At 41.3% G+C, this 23,071-nt stretch overlaps 1 protein-coding gene across 1 annotated transcript; it reads right to left on the reverse strand.

Annotated features, from left to right (window-relative positions):
• Nucleotides 1-3,109: 3,109 nt before the first annotated feature.
• LOC145394181 (acetylcholinesterase-like) lies at nucleotides 3,110-21,260 on the reverse strand. The gene is made up of 4 exons (XM_080268167.1): nucleotides 21,158-21,260; nucleotides 10,233-10,368; nucleotides 3,933-4,047; nucleotides 3,110-3,222 (listed from the first exon to the last, which is right to left on the reverse strand). The coding sequence occupies exons 1-4, from the start codon at nucleotides 21,249-21,251 to the stop codon at nucleotides 3,127-3,129; spliced, it is 441 nt and encodes a 146-aa protein (XP_080124293.1). The 5' UTR covers nucleotides 21,252-21,260; the 3' UTR covers nucleotides 3,110-3,126.
• Nucleotides 21,261-23,071: the final 1,811 nt, after the last annotated feature.

Genomic DNA, 23,071 nt, shown 5'->3' on the forward strand with positions numbered 1-23,071 from the left:
GCTTTCATGGATTTGGAGAAAGCATATGACAGGGTGGATAGACAAGGATTGTGGAAAGTGTTAAGAATATATGGAGTATATGGGAAGTTGTTGAATGCTGTGAAGAGTATGTACGATGGTGCGAAGGCTGCAGTGTGTGTGGATGGTGAACTAAGTGAATTTTTCTCTTTGAAAGTTGGTTTGAAACAGGGATGTGTCATGTCTCCATGGTTGTTCAATCTGTACATGGATGGGGTAATAAAAGAGGTACAAGGTAGGGTAGTGGATGTTGGAGTGGCCCTGGTGAGAGAGGATAGTGTTTGGAAACTCCCTGTACTGTTGTTTGCAGATGATACTGTGTTGTTGAGTGAAGACGAAGGGGAGCTGCAAAGCTTGGTGGATGAGTTTGAGAGAGTGTGTAAGAAACGGAACCTAAAGGTGAATGTAGGGAAGAGTAAAGTGATGGTCTTTGAGAGAGGTGAAGTTAGTGAATGTACAGCGAGGTTGGATGGTGAGGAATTGGAAAATGTGAGTACGTTTAAGTATTTGGGTAGTGTGATGAGTAAGGATGGAGGTTTGGAGGGTGAAGTGCTTGAAAGGGTACAGCAGGGAAGAAAGGTTGCTGGTTCTTTGAAAGCAGTGACAAGAAACAGGGAAGTGAGCATGGAAGTGAAAAAGTTACTACATGACAGTATTGTGATACCAACTCTAACGTACGGAAGTGAAGCTTGGACGTTGTTGGAAGGACACAAGTCAAGAGTGAGAGCAGTGGAAATGAGTTATTTAAGAGGAGCCTGTGGAGTCACGTGGAGAGACAGGCTGACGAATGAGGATATAAAGGAGTGTTGTGGTGTGGATGTGGATGTGATAGGAAGCGTTAGGAGGAACACACTGAGGTGGATTGGCCATGTGGAGAGGATGGAGGATGAAAGACTGACGAAGAGAGTGTATGTGAGTGAGGTGGAGGGGGGAAGAGGGAGAGGGAGGCCGAGGATGAGATGGAGGGATGGGGTGGAGAGGTATATGAGAGAGGGGTGTGTGAGTTGGGAGCAGGGCATTGAAATGGCGGGGGACAGGGCGACTTGGAGGCGATTTGGTTGTGGCCACCCCAAACGGGATTGAGGCGTCTGGCAATAGATAGATAGATAGATATGACAGAGTGCACAGACGAGGAATGTGGAAAGTACTGAGAATATATGAAATAAATGGGAAGTTGGTGAATGCTGTGAAGAGTATGCATGAGGGTGCTAAGGCTGCAGTTCGTGTGAATAGTGAACTGATTGAAATTTCTTATTTGAATGTTGGCTGAAATAAAGATGTGTCATGTCCCCATGGTTGTTCAATCTGTATATCGATAGGGTTGTAAAAGAGATACAGCGTAGGGCAGTGGATGCTGGCGCGACCCTAATGACAGAGGACGGTGTTTGGAAACTCCCTGTACTGTTGTTTGCAGATGATATTGTATTGTTAAGCAACGACGAAGGAGAACTACTAGGCTTGAGTTTGGAATCTAAAGGTGAATATAGGGGAGAGTATAGTTATGGTCTTCGAGAGAAATGAATCCACTGAACGTGCACTGAGGTTGGATGTTGAGGAAATGGAATCTGTGAGTGCTTGGGTAGTGTGATGAATAAGGACAGACGTTTAGAGGGTGAAGTGCTGGAAAGGGTACAACAGGGAAGAAAAATTTCTGGTTCTTTGAAAACAATGATAAGGAAAAGGAAATGAACATGGAAGTAAAAAAAAAAAAAAAAAAAAAGGCATTGCTTGACAGTATTGTGGTACCAACTCTAACTTATAGAAGCGAAGCTTGGACCTTGTTGGAAGAACACAAGTCAAGAGTGAGAACAGAGGAAATGAGTTATTTGAAAGGAGCATTGGGAGTTTCGTGAGAAGACAGACTGACGAATGAGGAAGTGAAGGAGCGTTGTGGTGTGGGTGTAGATGTGATAGAAAGCGTTAGGAGAAACACACTGAGGTGGTTGGGCCATGTGGAGAGGATGAAGAGCAAGAGAATAATGAGGATAGTGTATGCAAGTTAGGTGCGGGGGGGGGGTGAGGGAAGGGGAGGCCGAGGATGAGATGGAGGGATGGAGTGGAGAGGTATTTGAGAGAGGGGTGTGTGAGCTGGGAGCAAGGCAATGAAATGGCGTTGGACAGGGCGACATGGAGGCGATTTGCTTATGGCCACCCCTTACAGGATTGAGACGACTGACCGTAGATAGATAGACGGTTTTATATATCGCTGTTTGGTATTTCAGTGTGGCTGTTCCTCTGATGGTCTCGTCAGTCAGCAGCCTCGGCACGCTACACGAAAAGTTGGATGAGGAAAGGAGTGACGATGCCTAAGATAAATTGGTTAGGACGAAAGGAAAGTAGAAGAGGGTAAAGGTTGCTGAGAGGGGTGAGAAAGTAAGCGTGCAATGGTGCGAGCTGGGAGACAGTTTGGAGTGATAGGGAGATTCGGAGTCCGGGAGGAGGAGCGTTTGTGTCCTCACCGGAGGCTGAAGTTACACAGAGTCGCTCTCTCGTCACACTTGTTACGGCCCCTGCCCTCACCTCACAATCCCTATCCTCACACTTTCGGAACTTTAATCAACCCAAGCACTGCACATCACCTTCACTCACAACTGTTCCCTCAGTAGATGTATATATATATTGAGTTAATGAAAACGCATTACTAAGTGAAAATAGATATCAGTATAGATTAACGAATTGTAGGAACAAACGTTAAATGCAGAAAATGGACACAGGATTTATTAAACGTTTCGACTGTTACAGCTTTTCCAGAAACTCCAAACATTTGTTACAACTGAATATCTTAAATATTCTAAGTAATATTCTTTATATTATGGGCAATAGAAGGCTACTGTATACTATACATCTCCCTTGGAATGTATGTTATTTCTGTTGTAGGTAAACATCGCCTGTGGGATGTATGTTTTTCTACCGCAGGCAAACATCGCCCTTGGAATGTATGCTTTTTTCTGCCGCAGGCAAACATCGCCCTTGGAATGTATGCTTTTTTCTGCCGCAGGCAAACATCGCCCTTGGAATGTATGCTTTTTTCTGCTGCAGGCAAACATCGCCCTTGGAATGTATGCTTTTTCTACTGCAGGGCTATCATTATCACACACCACCTACACCTCAAAGTTCCTCCCTGTGACCTCCCTCGATCACCACCTTTTCTGGGGCCATCAGCAGGTTCTCCTTCAAGGGGAGTGTCGACCAGAAGTCCAGGACCTGAGAGAAAGGAGGAGGCGGTGAAGGCTGGAGAAAGCTAAAAAGGAATGCATGAAAACATGAAGAAGAAAGAGTTCTGTAAAATACATCCAAACCCACACCCACACCCACATCCACCCCCCCATACACGCACACACAGACAACTCAATTTTCACACCAACAAATCACAGTTTTTCATGGGGGTCTCTCCTTAGCTATTCTGTAAAATCACCCAATGACAGAAACACCAAGATACTGAAGACAGCATAAAGTCAAACGTTATTTACAGGATCAATTTTCAAGTACGTTGTAGAAGGATGGTGACAGAAGATGCTTGGGTAATAGTAATAGTAGATGCAACTCTAGGCTTATCTTAATGTGAACCCAGTGTAGTGCAGGCTGAAAGTTACCGTTCCTCTGTAGTCCACCATTCTTCTTTTGCAGGTAGGAAGGGAACTGATGGACGTGTGTATGACCGGGCAGTATAGTCACCGGATCATATAAGTGCTACCACGCGAAGACGTCCCTCTCCTGCATGGGAAGGTAAGAACTGACCAAACAGACGAGGGTACAGGACCACTACCCTTGCTCCAGAGGGATATTCAATGAGCTAATGCACTGGCGTGGTCACCTGCCATACACCTTGCTAAATACACTAGCGTGGTCAACTGCCATACACCTTGGTCCCAGGCTTATCCCTTAATCAGTCCCTCGGGGTGTGTTAACCTTACCTGCTGGAGGCGATCGGGGACCATGGTAGGAGCCAGGTTAAGGTCAAGATGGTGAGGGTCGGAAGGGTCAAAGGGGGTCCAGGTGAAGCTCAAGGAGTCATCTGGGGTTGGGTTTCTGTGAGGGAGATACTTGGGTTGAGTAGGATACAACAGCAAGTTTTCCTGTATCTACTGTATATGGCTGTCTCATTTCCACTCTCTACAGTACATAAACAGAAAGAAGACCATAACGAGCAAGGGGAAAAAAGAGCAAACTAAGCACACACTGTTGTTATATACTTACTTCAAAATCTCACAAATATACTGTAATCTTAGCTTCCTGATCCATGTTATGTTTTCTGTAATGCAATCTAGCTTCACTATGGCGCAACCAAAACCTTCTGTAACATACCCTCGTCTCCTGTAAGAAAACTAGGTCCTCCTGAATGTAATCCCGGTCCTCTTTGATACAACCTGGCCCTCTGTAGTACAACCTGGCCCCCCTAAACATAAACCTGCCTTCTTTGCCACGACATAGTCCTCTGCAACATAGCCTCTGTAACACAACATACATTAATGTGACACAAACTAAGCTTCTGTATGACAACGTAGTCCTCTGTACCATAATCCAGCCCAGTGTAACACAGACCTCCTTAACACAGCAGAGACTATCGTAACTCAATCTATATCTCTGTAACACAACCTAGGTTTCTAAAACACACCCTAGGCCATTGATTTACATACTTGGTTTTCGTAGGCCCTCTGTGATACAACCTAGCAATCTGTACAACTATTTAGGTAACTGTTAAACCAACTATAATCTGAACAACTCTTTAGGTCTCTGTGGTACAATTTGGTAATCGGTACAACTATTTAGGAGTAGACTGTAGCACCAGTCGGGCAGGGCATTACTCCCGAGGTGGATGGAAAGCTGATGACAGGGAGAGCTGGAGCTCTCGTTTCATCAGCCCTCAGGACTAGTTCCTGACCATCTTCCTTTGCTGAATTTTTTCAGTGTCTCAGTAACACAGAGAATAGGCCAGCATACTCTCCAATACAAGTATGGTGCATATGCCTGCCACAACCAAGAGGAAGGCTGCGATCCGCAGGTGCCAGGTGTGTGCACATACCACCCGACGCACACCTTAGCACAAACGCACCTCTTAGCAGTGCGCTGAGTGCCAGGTTCCCCTCTGCGTTATCTGCTTTTTTGATTACCACAGCCTGAAGCAGTTCTAAAAGTGCAAGTGGAAAATGTAAATAATGTGTAAATTGCAAGTGAAAGCAATGGATGTAAATATGATGGAACAGTGTAATATAGTTTTATAAGTTACTGCAAGTGACACTGCATAACACAGTGTAAGTAAAATAGAACTGTAAATATTGATAATACAATAGAAAATGTAAACAGAAATGTAAACAATTAATAATATAAGAATATGAGAACAAATACTTGAAGTTATGACAGTGAAAGTGAAACCTTGGCTCTCTACGCATTTTACTGAAAGAAAAATTGAATGCCTACAGTGACAATAAACTACCATTACTGAAGAAAACTTATGGATAAAGACTGCAGATATATATAAGTGTTATATAGTAATAGGAATATAAAGTGTGAGTGTTTTTATGAATAATAAATGACAGAATACCAGCGGGGAACGAGTTCAAGTGGGAAGCTCGTACGCACTCGTAATTTTCATTACTTTCACAGTTTTTTTTTTTTGGAGTATGGATTCCAAACAATTTGAAAATCATAGAATAGTGTTTCTAGTGATAATATCAAGCTGTGGTAATCATATTACAGGTGTCGGGAAGTCTAAAGTGGAGACTTCGTTACCCAACTTCAGAAGTCTCGTCAAGTCCTACGGCACTCGACGAAGGCTCAACAAACATTTCAGGAGAAAGCTGAAGGTATGTGCCATATGCATATGTAATTATATCCTCGCGGGACATGCAAGGAGTGCCAAAACAACCCCGCGGTTTAGGGATTAATGATGTAGAGCAGCTTGTACAGCACCCTACCCGTATCCCTGACCGCCTTTGAGAGAGCTCCAACTTACTTGACCTCTTCCTTACAACTAATCCTTCTGCTTACACTGCTAATGTTTTCTCTCCATTGGGCTCCTCTGATCACAACCTAATCACCTTAACCCGTTCTATCGCGCCGGTGTGGCCTGTGGACCCTCCAAAGAAACGTCATCTGTGGCACTTTGGAGCTGTGGATTGGGAGGCCCTCAGGTAGTACTTCTTTTATTTTCCCCTGGAATGATATTGCTTCCATGGCCAGGAGCCATCTGAGTGTGCCTTACACATTACGGACGTTATTCTCTAGGGCATGAAAGCATACATTCCTAATGCAAGAAGGCATTGGTTTAATCACGCTTGTTCTAATGCTGTCCGCAACAAGGAGAGGGCCTATAAAACATACCGGAGCCAACCCACCCCTGAGTCACGTCATCTTTACGTTTCTGCCCGGACTCGTGCTAAGTCTGTTCTTCGCTCTGCTAAAAATAATTTCATCTGTACTAAATGCTCTCACTTCTCCAACTTGAATTCTTTCCGCTCCTTCTGGCACCTTGCCAAAAACCTTTCTAACAATTTTTACCTCATCATCCTTCCCTCCTCTTTTCTACTCTGATGGTTCTGTAGCTATTTCTTCTACTGATAATGCAGATCTCATTGCTCAGACTTTCTCCTCCAATTCCACCTTAGACGATTCCGGTGCTGTTCCTCCATCACTTCCCCCCACTGACTTTCTCATGGTTGACATTAAAATTTCTTCAGTTGATGTATTTTCTGCCATCACAGGCCTCAGTACTAACAAGGCATATGGGCCTGATGGAGTCCCTCCTGTTGTTCTCAAGAACTGTGCTTCTGTGCTTACACCCTGCCTAGGCAAACTCTCTCGTCTTTGTCAGTCAACTTGAACCGTTCCTTCTTGCTGAAAGTTTGCTCTCATTCAGCCGGTGCCAGAGAAGGGTGACCATTCCCAACCCTCTAACTATCGTCCATTTGCTTTAACATCCTGTGTTTCAAAAGTTTTTGAGTCTATTCTTAACAGAAAAATTTTAAAACATCTTTCCTATCACAACCTTCTTTCTGATCATCAGTACTGGTTCCGTCAGGGATGCTCCTCTGGCGATCATCTTTCATACCTTTCAGACTCCTGGTCATCCTCCTTTCGGGACTTTGGCGAAAGCTTTGCCATTGCACTTGACATCTCAAAGGATTTCGATCGAGTCTGGCATAAATCTTTCAGTTCCAAACTGCCCTATTACGGTTTCTATCCTTCTATCTGTGCCTTCATCTCTAGCTTCCTTTCTGGTCATTCTATAGCCGTTGTTGTAGGCGGCCATCGTTCTTCTCCTTGATCTATCAACAGTGGTGTTCCTCAGGGCTCTGTCCTATCACCAACTCTCTTCCTTTTATTAATCAATGACCTTCTAAGCTGTACATCTAACCCTTTCCACTCGTGCACTGATGACTCCACCCTTCACCTTTCCATTCAGTTCCTGCAACGTCCATCTCAGCAGTTACTTCATCAAGCAAGGGATGAGGCTATAGCACATCTAATGTCTGACTTGGCTCGTATCTCTGACTAGGGTAAAAATAATCTTGTTGTTTTTAATGCATCAAAGACTCAGTCCTTACACCCATCAACCCGTCAAAATCCTCCACAGGTGTACCCACTAATGTTTAATAAAATTTAGCTTAATCCTGCATCATCCTTGAATATGGTTGGGGTTTCATTCACTCGGGACTTATCTTGGAATACAACTCGCATGTGTGGGGAGGTTCCCCACATACAGCACTTCTCAACAGGGTGGAGTCAAAGGCTTTTCGCCTCATTATTTCTCCTCTTACTGGCTCCCTTCAACCTCTGTCTCTTTGCTGCACTGTTGCATCATTATCTCTTTCCTATCGCTACTTCAACGGTCACTGCTCCTCTGAACTGTCTGATTGCATTCCTTCACCTGTATGACGGGCGCGTAGCACCCGTCTAGCAGCATTTAATGCTAGTAAAACTAAATATATTCAAATTATGAATAGACAGATATTGCCAGATTCGTATATTACTTTCAGTATTACTAATTTTCCCACCTCAAAAAGTATTGAAATTCTCGGCGTCTCACTTAACAGTACCCTCAGCTGGACCTCTCATCTCAGATCACTTGCTAAAACCACCGCAAAGAAACTTGGATTAATGTTCAGCGTCCTTAACTTCTTCACTGACGAGCAGCTAGCTATAATTTATAAGAGTAAGGTGCACTCTCGCCCTGAATATTGCTCACCCTTGTGGAATGGATGTGGAGAAGTTGCATTAAAACAACTACACAAAATTCAGAACAAGGCTGTTAGAATTATTAACAACCCTGCCTTTACAAATAAACTTCCTCCCCTACAAGTAAGAAGGAATGTTGCCTCCCTTGTAATATTTTAGAGATATTTTTGTGGCAAATGCTCAGACGAAGTTGCGTCCTTGGTGCCACCTCTCCATGCCTTCCCTCGTGCTACACGGGCATCTGGTAGCACCCATGACTGGAATGTCACTCAGCCATATTGCAGAACTTCTGCCTATCAGAATTCTTTCATTCCCCGTACTGCATCTCTCTGGAACTCGCTTCCGCAGAGTTGTTTCCCTCCAAATTTCAACCTACAGCTGTTCAAGTCTAACTGTTACACATATTTTATGAACACAGGACACCAGTAATCTGGTGTATGAATTATTTTTTTTATATTCATTTCTTTCTCCTTCCTCTGTTCTGTTATTTAAAAAAAAAATAAATCATCCCTTTTCTGTCCAACTCTCTAATGCAAGAATTAACCGTTACTCCAAGTCCTTCATTTATGCAAAAGGTAAACTCTGGAACTGTCTCCCTCTATCTGTATTTCCTGCTTCCTATGATCTCCAGCCTTTCAAACATAATGTGTCCAGGTATCTCGTAATGATCGAATCTTGAATTTGGCTCTCTCTTGTATTTTGTTTTTCTCTTGGAAAGAAAAGTTATTGCGGGTTCGTGGCCTTTGGTTCCTTCTTCCTAGCATAAGAATATATATATATATATATATATATATATATATATATATATATATATATATATATATAGAGAGAGAGAGAGAGAGAGAGAGAGAGAGAGAGAGAGAGAGAGAGAGAGCCGTTTACAATAAAATCTTTGTCTCTGTAGCATAAACCAGATTGTCTACTATAACTCAGATCCCTGGGTTTAAACCTTGGTCTCTGTAACACAACTTAGTCTTTTGTAGCATAATTGAGCCCTCTGTATCATAAACTAGGCTACTGTAACATCCCTTACCTCTATAATATATTCCAGATCTCGGTATAAGGATCTAGGTCTTTGTAACGTTCTTTGAAACACCACTATCCTTCCAGAACGCAAACTAGGTCTATGTAACAATCTATCCCTATGCAACACAACCCTAAACACAATCTAAGTCTCTGAAAAGAAATCTAACCGTCTTTGACATTACCCTGCCTTGTGTCCCATATCCAGGGGACTCTGTATCCTAATTTAGAATCCTCTTAACACGTTTTTTCTATAGTTTTTTTTTTTTTTTTTTTTTACTTAGTCACTCCAACAACTTAAACATTTTGCAATGATTAAGTGAATTTCCATGAAATTTAGTTATGAGGCCGGAATGAGTCTCGTTCAATACTGTACTCTTTTCACTCCAACCTTGCCTAAAATTGCCAGTCCTCCATCTTGAATACTGAGTTTTAAGAATGGATTAGCAATGGAAAATGATGCTAGTTACTTAAAAGTGCAATTGAAAGGATATGGAGCCATAGCATCGTCCTATCCAACCACCGAGTTAAGTGAAATAAGCAGAAGGATGATTATCTGGGCTAAGTTAAGATGCAGTGAGTATGGTTAAATCAACCCCCTAGTCTGAGTACATTTGACCATAACTGAGTTGAAGGGGGTTAGGAATGTTTGTCAGGTTAAAGTAAACGCACTATATACTCCTCATACCTAACCTCGCCAAATATTTCCATCTCTCCATGGTGAATACCGACTTTTAAATTAGATTAACACTTGTACAAGGCGTTAGTCACGATGAAGTGCCTTGGAAACGATGTAGATTCATAGTACTGTCTCTCCCTGTCATTAAGCAACATGGAGTACGCTACGAAAGGAAGGAAAGATGAGCCAAGTTAGGTAAATGAGTATAGAAAGTATACCCAATAATTGCAAAAAGATGTACGTTTGTAGTATTGTCGTTTTCCGTCAATAAACAACGTGGGGTGAGCTAGAAAAGGAAGGAAGAATGGGCCAAGTTAGGGTACAAGGGTGAACATACCCAGTGGATGCGAAGTTGACCCACAGCCGAGTCATGAGGTCACGCATGCGCTCGTCGTTTGGTGTTGTGGCTATGGACTGATTGAAGATGACATTGAGCGGGAAGAGGTAGAAAAGGTCATCCCCGTGGCACACCCCTGATATGCAATGATGATAAGTGATAATATAAACAGTATTAATTATAAAGGCAGAAAAACAAAAGTGTAAAGACATTAATTATTAACATACTACTACTACTAATCATGACAGTAGTGCTAAAGAGAGTGAAACAGTCAAACTATATATGTGCACATCAGTAAAAAAGTCCTTGGTACAGAGACTAACTCGTAAGAGCTTTGAGAAGTTAGGAGAGTAAGGAGCAATAAGCAAAACAAATCGCATAGGAAGGGGTGTTAGGGAGCTTCCTTAACCAACGAGAATATGAACCAGAGAGACAAACTATCGTGCGTGTCCTTAAAAATACATCCTTGGTATACTCTGACACATGAGAGCTCTGAAAGTTTACGTTTACCACATGGCCAGAGTAATTCACATTAAATTGAAGAGTATGTCAGTTCTTTACTTCTCCTGATTTTCAAAGGTTTAAAAATGCTACAATATGCATTTTATTTACTCTCGAAACATTGTTATTTCAGGTAGTAGCAGACAGAACCTGATAACACACACACACACACACACATACACACACACACACACACACACACACACACACACACACACACACACACACACACACACACACACACACACACACACACAATGTCAATCCATTTCTAATTTATGCTTCCAATGTGTCAATTAGGCCTGTTAATCACACACACACACACACACACACACACACACACACACACACACACACACACACACAGCAAAAAAGTAAATCCCCTTATTAATTTAACTTCGAATTTACATGGAAATTATATACACATATTGTATACATTTACTAAACCTAATCCCAGACGCTAAAAGAGGTGTACTGTTGTTGTTGTTGTTGTTTTTTTTTTTTCACTTGCTAACCAGGCTCTGACAGGCTCCGTGCCCTGTATTCTCGTCGGTTAAGGAGGCTTCCTAGCATCATTTCCTTAGGTATTCATTTTTGGGTATGGCTAGTTGGTATAATTTTGCATATTGTGCTGAGTTTTGTGGTAGTAGAATACTTTATAACGGAAGAGGAGGGGAAGGTATAAAAGGCAGGGTAATTAGCTAAGGGAGCTTCTTTAACTGAGGGGAATACGGGGCCCTTGAGGTAGGCACTTTTGGGACCAAGTTCTTGTTAGTTAAGGAAGCTCCCTGGCACTTCTTCCTCAGTGGTTATCATTGGATATGGCTGGTTAATATCTTTTTGTACATACATTATGCAGGTATAGCGATATTGGAAGAATTTTTGCAACACAGAAGAGGACAGTAAGTTGTAATAAACAAAATATGTTGTTTAGGAAAAGGTATCAGGAAGCTTCCTTAACAATTTAGGTAAGACAGAAGACGACAGTGGGGCGTAATAAACAAAATAAATGGCACAGGGAAAGATGTTAGGGAGTTTCCTTAAACGACAAGAATACAAACCTTGAACTGCAAAATCATACTCGTTGACACAATCAACAGAAATCTTTATGAACACACTAGACATGTTTACGACAGAACGAGTAACTGTCACCCGGCTTTAGCAATGCAAGGTGATATAGTGTGTGTGTGTGTGTGTGTGTGTGTGTGTGTGTGTGTGTGTGTGTGTGTGTGTGTGTGTGTGTTCTTACCTAACTGTATCTTTACAGAAATGAGTCAAGCTCGTACTGTCCCATGCCTTAAACCATATTTATTGTACATATCCTTAAATTTGTGAATTGTTTTGACACACACTATTTCATTCGGTAATGTATTCCAATGATCAATTCCTTTGTTTAGGAAGATGAATTTCCTTACGTCTTTATCACCTCTCTTCTTATGCAGTTTCTTGCAGTGTCCTCTTGCTGATGCTTCCCCGTATGTTAAGTAATCATTTATGTCTATTTTCTCCTTCCCTGATATGCATTTATATAGCATTATCATGTCACCTCTTTTCCTTCTCTCCTGTAGTGTTGGTAGATTCAGTTTATTTAGTCTTTCTTCGTAGCTTAGATCCCTTAACCCGCGGCGTCCCGTCGACGTACTTCCACGTCCTCACGTTATGTCACTGCCAATCCCGTCGACATACTTCAACATCCTGCGATTGCAAGGTTCATAATTTCCACAATTTTCAAAATTCGCGCGAGATTTTCTATTTGCCCACGTACCCAAGCCTCCCCTACCTGCCGCCAGGCGGGCATCGTCCTAGACCCCGCGTGACCCACGCTCGCCCTTGTCTCGGTCACTCACCTGCTAGCAGTGACCCAGGTCAGACATGGCGCGGAAAGGTCTCTCAGACGAGGAAACTGCATCCGCCCTGGAAGCCTTCAATGGAGATAGTGGTTCTCCACTCTACGATGATGTGGTAGATCGTGATTACGTGCAGCCAGAGGAAGAAATAAGTAGCAGTGATGAAGAGGTCCCTTCGCCCCGAAAAACGCGGTATGTGACATACCGTAAGGCAAGGGAAGGCCAGCCTGCTCCCCAACCACGTGCATGGCTATCTCTCCATCCCGAATCTGATGAGGACGAGGATGAGGACGATGAGGATGACGGCGGCTTAGGACGTGATATCGCCTCGTGGTTGGGAAAAGAAAAAATATCACCACGAGGATCAGAAGGTGGGGCGAGAAGACATATAAGGTATGGTGAAAGTCTTTTGTCTGGGGAAGTGGAAAGTGGTGTGGTGGGATTGCTGGGTGAAAGGGAAAGGGTTGTGGCGGCAGCACGGGGTGAAAGTGAAAGTGGTGTGGGGGTAGTGCGGGGTGAAGGGGCAAGTGGTGTGAGGGAGGCAGCACGAGCACTTGGTGCACGTAGGCCTAGGGGAGAGGAGGTGGAGCCACTCCCCAGCACGTCTTTCACCCCACAATATTCCCAAACTTCCTCCCCACAGCCCCAGGATGTGGGGAAAGGAAAGAAAGGGAAGGGAAAGGGTAAAGGAAAAGAGAGAGGGAAGAGAAGTGCGAGTGATGAGAGGCGCCGCTCTCCACCTCCCCAACCTCCCCCACCACCCTCACCTCCCCACCCTGACGAAGGGGACGATGGGGACGTGGCTGGAGACGGTGGTGTCACGTGGAACTGGGAAGATGGGAGTAATTTTACTCCCATCATTCACCCTTTCACTGAGGAGTGGCGGTCTGGTTGCACGGCTCCAGGTGTGCATGCAGGTTCGTCTAGGGTGGATTTTTTCCACTTGTTCTTTGGGGAGGCGTTTGTGGGGCGCATACAGTAGTTGAACAGACTAATATATTTTCACGATCACAGCGCCATGAAAGTGAACGTTTGGGAACAACGAGCAGGCATTCCCAACAATATGACTATCCCATTACAATTTCAGAGATGTTCTTATTTTTGGCCCTGGTTCTCTCGATGGGTGTGGTAAGGAAAAACCAAATTCCTGCCTACTGGACAACTGACCCAATCATCCTCACACCTTTCTTTGGAAAGGTGATGAGTCGTAATAGATTTCAGTATATTTTCGGCCGCCTCCACTTTTTTGATGCAGAAGATCCAGCCAATGCAAATAACACAGATAAAATGAGGAGAATTAGGCTGGTATTTGATCATTTATGGGAAATGTTCCGTTCCTCATTTTATCCCTACAGAGACCTCGTCATAGACGAGAGTCTTGTGTTGTGGAGAGGCAATATTTCCTTTAGGCAGTACATATCCAGCAAGAGACACCGTTTCGGGTTCAAGATCTTTGTTATGTGTGACTGTAAGACTGGTTATGTGCAAGACATAGTCTTGTACACGGGCGCACAGACAGATATAACAGAAGATCGGAGTATAGGACTCTCTGGGGCCGTGGTGAAGACAATGATAGAAGAGTACCTTCATCGTGGTCATGTGTTGTACCTGGACAACTGGTACACTAGCCCTCTTCTCGCTAGGTTCCTCCACCAACACGACACCGGAGTCTGTGGTACAGTCAAGAGAAACCGTCGCCATATGGTCAACATAGGGAGGAAACTTGACAAGAACGAGGTGGTTTTCTTCCAGGCCAATAACATCCTTGCCACCCTGTGGAACCACAACAGGGAAGTTTGCCTCCTATCAACTGTTCACAGCCCCCTGATGCACCGCACAGACTCCGTGGATCACCATAGCGAGAGGAGGCGCAACGTATGGAAACCCGAGTCTGTACTGGACTATAATCTGAACATGAGGCAAGTGGATCAGTCAGACTCGATGATTTCAAGTGTTGACTGTGCCAGGACCACGATGAAGTGGTACAAGAAACTTTTTTCCACTTGCTTGACATCGCGGTCCTGAACGCCCACTACCTGCACGCAATGACCACCGGAGTATCCGAGACCTTTGAGGGGTTTGTGAGGGAGCTGGCACGTGAAATAATCGCCAAGCATGCCCAGGACAGACCCACACACCGCACCCGCACCCCCATGGCTGCCCAGACTCCCCTACGTCTTGCAGGACGCCACTATCCCAGCGCAATCCCTTCCGACCCAAACCGTCGTAAACCCCAGCGTCGCTGCCATGTATGTAAGCACTTGACAGTCAGACCATCCACTCAGAGAAAAGACACAAGGTACGAGTGTGTCGAGTGCAATGTTGCGTTGTGCCTTCAGCCTTGTTTCAAAGAGTATCATAATTTCCTACACTACTGAAACTGTGTGGGAAGGCGAAATGATGCTCATTATAATGGTAAGGCCAGTCAGTAGGTGCTAAGTCAAATATAAAGTTGAAACGGGTGTTATGTTTTCAGGAAAGTAATGTATAAGTTGAGAATTAGTGTAAGTTGAAAGAAGTGATATCAAAACTACACCCACTGTGTAAATCTGTGAAAATATGACGCTCAGTATAACACTCTGGTCAGTAAATATGCGATAGCAAGAATATAAAGTGGAAACGGGTATAATGTTAGCATGAATAAAACGTATAAGTTGAACAATAGTGTAAGTTGTAATAATTGATGTCACGAGTACACCCACATTCTGGTCAGTAAGTATGTGATAGGAATTATATAAAGTGGAATTTGTTGTAATGTTAGTAGTACGGTATTTTATAAGTTGAATACTAGTGCAAGATGAAACAAATGATATCGCGATAACACTCCCTGTGTAAGTACACGCTAATATGACGCTCATTTGCATCGTAAGTTCTGAAATTATGTGATATCAATTATATCAAGTGTAAACATGTGCAATGTTAGTGGAGAATTATTATATAAGTACAAAAATAGGTTGTAAGTTGAAATAGTAGTCATAGCGACTTCACCGTGTGTGTTATTATGCGCTATTATTACGCTATATATTTACGTGAGGCCTGAAATTATCTCAAAACAGTTCTATAAAGTTGAAAAGTGTATAATGTTATTAGAAAAGTATTATGTAAATAGAAAAAACACAATACGAGTTGAAACAACAGTCACAGCGAGTTCACTCACTACATAAATAAGCGCTAACATTACGCTAAATGTTATCAAAAGGCCTGTGAATACGTAAAAACAGTTCAATAAAATGTAAAATGGTAAAATGTTATTGTAGAAGTATTATGTAAGTAAAAAAAATGATATGTATCATGATTTTCGAATGTTAGCGATTCATCGTGACCAAGTTGCCCGATTTTGCTCGTTTCGCACGATGGTACAATGCTTATTTCTGCTCTATTTTTGTATAAAATCCAATATACTCTTTTATCACATATTTTTATGTTTGTAATAAATACATATCTACTTACTTTCATTGGTTTCCCAGACTTATAATACCATAGAAAACGTTAGAGGCTCAGACCGCCTACGGAGAACACGAGGCCAGGTGGGACCAAGGCATACCTGTTTAGGGTAATTATGGACCCCGGGGAACACTTTCTTCGTGACTGACCATTGTTTCTGACCAAAAGCGAAAGTTTTAGCCAAAAAAAAAAAGGGTCGAAAAATGGTCGGGATTGGGGGGTACCAGTGGTGAAAAAGTGGTCGGGACGGGGCGGGTTAAGCTTGGTATCCATCTTGTAGCGGCCCTTTGAACTTTTTCAATCTTGTCTATGTGTTTTTTGAGATGAGGACTCCAGACTACTGATGCAATACTCCAGGGTTGGCCTAATGAATGATGTTATTATCCTTCTTAGCATGTCTTCATTTATATATGTGAATGCTATTCTCATATTTGCAAGCAGTGTAAACATGTTCCGTACCTTCTCACTGATGTGGTCAATCGGATATAGTCTGTTATTGATAATCACACCTAGGTCCTTCTCTCTTTCTGATGTGTGTAGGGTTTTATTTCCTAACGTATAATCCCAATCAGGTCTTTTTCCACTTTTACCAAACTTGATTACATGACACTTGTCCACATTGAATTCCATATTCCATGTATTACTCCATTCATGAAGTTTATTTAATTCTTCTTGTAGCTCTTTACAAGAGTCTGTGTTAGTAATTCTCCTTTGTATTTTTGCATCATCTGCAAACATATTTAGATAGCTTTCATTTCCAGTGTTACTGTCTATATCATTTATATGCACTAAAAACATGATTGGTGCCAGCACTGAACCCTGTGGTACTCCACTAGTCACTTCTTTCCATGATGAGTAGTTTCCCCTTAGTACTGTTCTCATTTCCCTTTTTATGAGAATATCTTGCATCCAACAAAACAGTTTGCCTCGAATTCCTCCTTGATGGTACAGTTTCCATAAAAGTCTTTGGTGTGGTACTGTGTCAAATGCTTTCTTGAAATCTAAATAGATACTGTCCACCCATCCTTCTCCTTCCTGTATTGTGTTTGTTACTCTGTCGTAGTAGCTCAACAGATTAGTAACACATGATTTTCCTTTTCTGAAACCAAACTGTCTTTCTGTTATCATATTGTGTTCTTCTAGATGATTTACCCAAGCTTTTCTTATAAGCTTTTCTAATACTTTGCTTATAACACTGGTCAGTGATACTGGTCGGTAGTTGAGTGGATTTTGTCTATTCCCTTTCTTGAATAAGGGGACAATATTTGCTTTCTTCTAAATATCAGGTAGTTTACCTTGACTTAAGGATTTCTTGAAAATTAAAAATAATTGTTTATTTAACTCCTTTGCACATTCTTGTAGTACGCAACATGAAATTTCATCTTTCCACTTGCTTTTCCTCGGTCTAATTTATTTAACTCCTGTATTAATTTTTCTGATATTTGTATATCTGGTAGTATGTGTGGGCATGCATGTTCCACATAGTCCCTCTCAAAATTTTTTTCTTCTGTAAAAACTGATTGGAAATTCTTATTTAGTGCTTCACAAATATCTTTCTCTTATGTATAGGTGATTCCCTCGTCCGTAATGGATTGTATTTTATCTTTTACTTTGGTTTTGCTTCTGATGTAGCTGTAAAATAGCTTCGGTTGATCACTACTTTTATTTATTATATCCTCTTCAAAGTGTTTTTGGGCTTCCCTCCTTATTCTTGTACAATCGTTTCTTGCCTGTTTGTAATTATTATATGACCTTTCACTATTGTCTTCTGTATCTATTCCACAACAAATCTCTTCTTTCTTTTGATTTTTTACATTCTGTATTGAACCATTTCTGTATTATCTTATCTGCTTCTTTGTGCTGTGGGATGTATTTCTGAAGTCCTATTTGATAAAATTCACAGAATTTTTTATATACAGCATTTAAATCTTGTCCTCTAAGCTCATTTTCCAAATCAACTTCTAAGAAATAATTCTTTAAGTCATGATAATTTCCTTTTTTATCGTTTAGACTCTTTTTTTAACTTTCATTGCTGTTAACTATGTCATAAGCTATCCTGAAGTTGCAATTTAGTACTGCATGATCGCTTTTGCCGAATGGTGTGTGATATATTAAATTGTCAATATCATTTTCTTGCCTAGTAAATATGAGATCTAGCATTGAAGGTACATCGAGTCCTCTTTTTCTGGTGGTTTCCCTCACATGTTGCGTTAGGAAAAACTCATGCACGAGATCCAGGAGATTTTGGTCCCAACAGCTTTCTTGGCTAATTATATCTAGAGTATTCCAATTTATATTTGTATTAAAATCTACAGTTAGTATAATTCTTTCCGATTTCTCTTCCATTTTATGTAGTAATGCTCTTAAACTCTGAACGGTACTCTCTGCCAAATCCTCATATTCGTCTCTTTTCCTATGTGTTTGATCTGGGTGGCATGTACATATTGGCTACAATTACTTTCCCTTCGGATGTGTTGATCTCTACTGCAATCAGTTCTACTTGTGATGGTATATCTAGTTTTATTTTATTGACTTTTAGATTTTTCTTAGTTTATATTATAATTCCTCCTCCTTTTTTTAAATTTCTGTCTCTTCTCCATATATTATATTCCTCTAAGTATAGTATGTCATTTGATATCCTTGGTGTTAATTTTGTTTCAGTTAGGCATATTATATGTGGTTCATTTTCTCTGACATAATCATTCATCTCGAATAATTTAGATACCATTCCATCCACATTTGAGTATATCAACTTAATTATCTTGTTTATATACTTGTCATGACATGGTTCTACTACCTTCCTCCTTTTTATTCCCTCCTGGTTATGTACCACTTTCTTCGTACCTGCAATCCTATTACTTTGTAAAACAAATGTATGTTCTCCTCCTCTGATCTTCCCTCATTTTTTTGTTTTTTAAGCTTCCTCCCTCTTCTCTTTCAGTAATTCCAGTTCCTCTTGTGTTAGGCATCTTTTTATCCATACATTTTTGAACTCCTCTTTTTCCATAAGATCCTTTGCATTTTTTAGTATCTCCTCCACAGTGTTTACACTCTGGAAAGTCACCTTTAGAGGTCTCGACTTGCTTTTCTCTGTATCTTCCCTAACCTTTTGTGTTCCTCTATGTCTTTACTACAGATTTCCTCTGTTACTTCTTTTCCATGTAAGCTCATTACATTTTAAGCCATCTCCTCTTAATTGACTCTTGAGATCTTGTTTTTTACTTCTTCCTCTTCTATGCCAGTGATTATTATAGATTTGTTGATATCTACTGAATCTCTTGACTAACTTTGGGTTGTTTTGGATTATTCTTTCTTCACTTCCTGTTTAATGCTTCTTGTTTTTTCCAACCCCTTGTTTCGAAGTCTTTCTTTACTTTGCCACCATTTCAGCATACGTGGTTTCCACATCATTATTGTAGCTTTTGCACAGCTTCATTCACCTGTGTTATCTTCTCAATATCACTGCTCTGGTCTATCAGACTGCTTACTTGCCTAATTGTCTCTGTATCATTTTTGAACTTTTCCATAATACTCTCGTGATTGACTACTGTACTTGCCATTTCACTCATTTTCCTCTTAAGTGTACTCAATTCCACTGTTAATTCACTGATGGTTGTGTCTTTCTTGTTGACCTCCCTTCCTAGTTTTTCTATTTCTTCCTTTTGCAAGTGCATCTGCTTCTTTATTTCATCAATTTCATTTTTGAAAGCCATCTCTAGTTTGTGTACACGTTCAACCATTCTATTGTGAGTCTCCATTTCAACCATTTCTTGGTAGAAATCATCATCTTGCTTTCTACCTTTATCCCTTGTCTTTTCCAAATTTGCTTTACTAAAGTATGTGTCCATTTTGCAATACTCAAAGTATGGAGTACTTACATTCCCTGGGCCCTTTGTAGTCTAAAGAAACATCAGCTGACTGAACGCATTCTTTCGCCACTCGGTTCTCTTTTCTGTTTAAACAAGTCTTGTTTAAACTTTTTTTTTTTTTAACAATAAAAAACTATTTAATCAAACCTGGTACAGAGCTTGACTCATATAAAGATACTAATTTAGGTAATGTCACTGGCCGTGCTGGCTCGGTGGAGTGCTGTCGGCGAACGTCTTCACTGCTTGGTGTCTCCCGTGTGTGTGTGTGTGTGTGTGTGTGGGTGTGTGTGTGTGTGTGTGGGTGTGTGTGTGTGTGTGTGTGTGTGTGTGTGTGTGTGTGTGTGTGTGTGTGTGTGTGTGTGTGTGTGGGTGTGTGTGTGTGTGTGTGGGTGTGTGTGTGGGTGTGTGCTGCTAAAAAATCTCGGAATGTTGTGGACGAATTTTAACCAAACCTTCAGGAAATGGCAACTTTATGAATGTGCAGAAGCCTATTACTTTTGGTGAGGATTTCATCAAAGGAGACCGAATGCCAGCAGCCATATTTTACCAACCGCGCTGCGAAGCGATCAGATTGGTATTGTTTTCAGTTGTGAGGTTGGCTGGCTGGCTTTCTTTGTGGCCGCGTAAACACAATATCTCATGAACGGTTTGAGCTAGCAACATGAAACTTTCAGGGTATCAAGATATGGCTAAAACCTTGGACGAGTTCGAAACTGGACACTCGGGGTAAAGGTGAAAGTCACCAAAATGGCTGTTTGATGGCCTTGACCTTGACCCCAAGTGCCCATTGTCGAACTCGTTCCAAGATTTTGGCCATATCCTGATACCCTGAAAGTTTTATGTTGATAGCTCAAACCGTTTGTGAGGTATCTTGTTTAACCACACACAATAAAAGCCAGCCAAAGCCAACCTCACAAGTTAAAACCTTACTACTCCGTTCGCTTGCCACCCGAGTGGTGAAACAAGTGGAGTGGTATTGTTTTCATTTTCTGAGGCTTGCTAGTTGGCTTTGTGTGTTTTTTACATCTTGAATTTGCGTCAGATCAGAAATGAGGTACAAAATTATGTGCCGAGGAAAAACTTTCCGGTTATGATGGTGACTGAATTCCTTAGTTTAGTTTTCTTCAAATTTGGTTTGTAGGTAACTTGTACCTTAGTCAACAACATGTTTTGATTGGCGATTACCATTCAGCCCCCAAACTCAATACCCTGAAGCCAGAAAGATCCCCTCAACATCTCACTCTACACTCCCTCTTACACTTACACTGGCGTGGTGGTGGTGTGGAGCCCATGAAAAAGAGAACTGTGAGAGAGTTTGGTCTGTATTGTGTAAACTCGTAGGAGAAAGTGGGCGCCATGCGGGAGTAACGGCGAGCCATCTCTTCCACGCCCACGTTAAACAGTCGATCTCCGTACATCTGGAAGTTACAGAAAGGTGTGTACAAAATTACTGCATATGTGAAATGTACAGTAATGCAGATACTAGTTACTGGACATCTGAGGGGTACAGTAATGCATGAGGATACAAGTGCACATTGAATTAACACACGAAATTCAGTCAGCATTACAGATGCGCGTCTTCCTTGAGAATGAAGGTGAGAGGCAAACGGTTTGCGAGAGAATCAGTGAATGACCATCAGCAAGATCAAACAGCATAATCACGAAAAAAGTGGAAAAATAACCAATGCAATGAATAAATAAACAGAGATAGATATATAAAATGATAAATAGATAGATAAAGAGGCACAACTGTATATGAAAATAAGCAACATCTTTGGTTAGGATAAAACAGAAAAATAGTAAGATTAAGCAGCATGAAAAGTTTAATAAACATCATTCTAAATAAATGTAAGCACAGTGAGAAGAAGTAATATAATAACTTCGGATGATATAAACAGAAGCAAACATCATCATATCTAATGGAGAATTGGAAATATGACACTCCAGGCTAAATATTTTTCTGCCACTTGGTACTCTTCTGAAGATCATCCTATCTCAGTTACACCTATTCCTTCAAAGACATATGAGTGATTAATGGTTAAGTGCTTAACCTCTACACTGCGGGCATGTTTACCAATGTTTTGCATGTCCCGTGGGGTTATTCGGGCTCCGACAGACTCTCAAAAAATATTTGCCAAAAATCAGTTATTAGTCCTAGAATATTAAAATTAAATACGCTTATGGCACATACCTTCAGCTTTCTCCTGGAATGTTTGTTGGGCCTTCGTCGTTACCGTAGGACTTGTGGAGACCTCTGAAGTTGGGTAACGAAGTCTCCACTTTAAAGTTCCCGACAACCCGTAATATGATTACCACAGCCAGATATTAACACTATAAACATTACTCTATGATTTACAAGTAGTTTGGGATCCATACTCCAAAAATAAAACCCACTGTGAAAGCAATGAAAATTATGAGTGCGTCTGACCGTCGCACTTGCGCTAGTTCGCTCTTGGTACTCTGTCATTTATTATTCATAAAACCCCTCACACTTTATATTTCTATTACTATATAACACTTATATATATCTACAGTCTTTATCCATAAGTTTCCTTCAGTAGTATTAGTTTGTCACTGTAGGGATTCAATTTCTTTCAGTAAAATACGTAGCATTCACTTTCTCGTCCTGTATACTAGCACTGAGAGTGAATGTCACTTTCACCTTCACTCTCATAACTCATAGTATTCAGACATGCTTGAGTGAATCTTTCACTTTCATTACTCCTATGGCATATACTCGTATTCTTATAATACTACTCATTTACATTTCTATTTACGTTCTCTATTTTATTTATGTTATTTACATTTTCTATTTTATTTACACTGTGTTATGCACTGTCACTTAAAGTGCTTAACTTATAAATCTATTTTCCACTGTTCAATGTATATTTACATTCATTACTTTCACTTGCTTGTTTACATACATTATTTACACATTATTTACAATTCCAATTTTGCACTGTTTTACCTCCTAATAGAAAGATCGGTAGTCACTCTTTTATCAATTGTCAGCCCTTTACCTCTTCTGCCACACGAGGTTTAGTAGGGGGTAAAGGTCACAGGTGGGCCCTTTTGCATAGGGTGAAAAGTCCCTGGGAAGCTAGCAAGAGCGAACAGACGTACTCTCCACATTGGAAGATGAGGAGTGAACTGATAAGGGTGGGCCGGGGTGGTGGGC

Source organism: Coenobita brevimanus, chromosome 3, assembly GCF_032717465.1.
Source record: "Coenobita brevimanus isolate Jiangsu-jjx chromosome 3, ASM3271746v2, whole genome shotgun sequence".
NCBI lineage: Eukaryota > Metazoa > Arthropoda > Malacostraca > Decapoda > Coenobitidae > Coenobita > Coenobita brevimanus.

What these genes read in the sequence shown, in the direction of transcription:
- LOC145394181 (XM_080268167.1), bottom strand. Translation starts at nt 21,251, where the DNA reads ATGGCGCCCACTTTCTCCTACGAGTTTACACAATACAGACCAAACTCT. An exon ending in GTCAACTTCGCATCCACTGG is followed by an intron (nt 4,048 to 10,232) that starts GTATGTTCACCC and finishes TCTCCCTCACAG; the next exon opens with AAACCCAACCCCAGATGACT. An exon ending in TCCCCGATCGCCTCCAGCAG is followed by an intron (nt 3,223 to 3,932) that starts GTAAGGTTAACA and finishes CCTTTCTCTCAG; the next exon opens with GTCCTGGACTTCTGGTCGAC.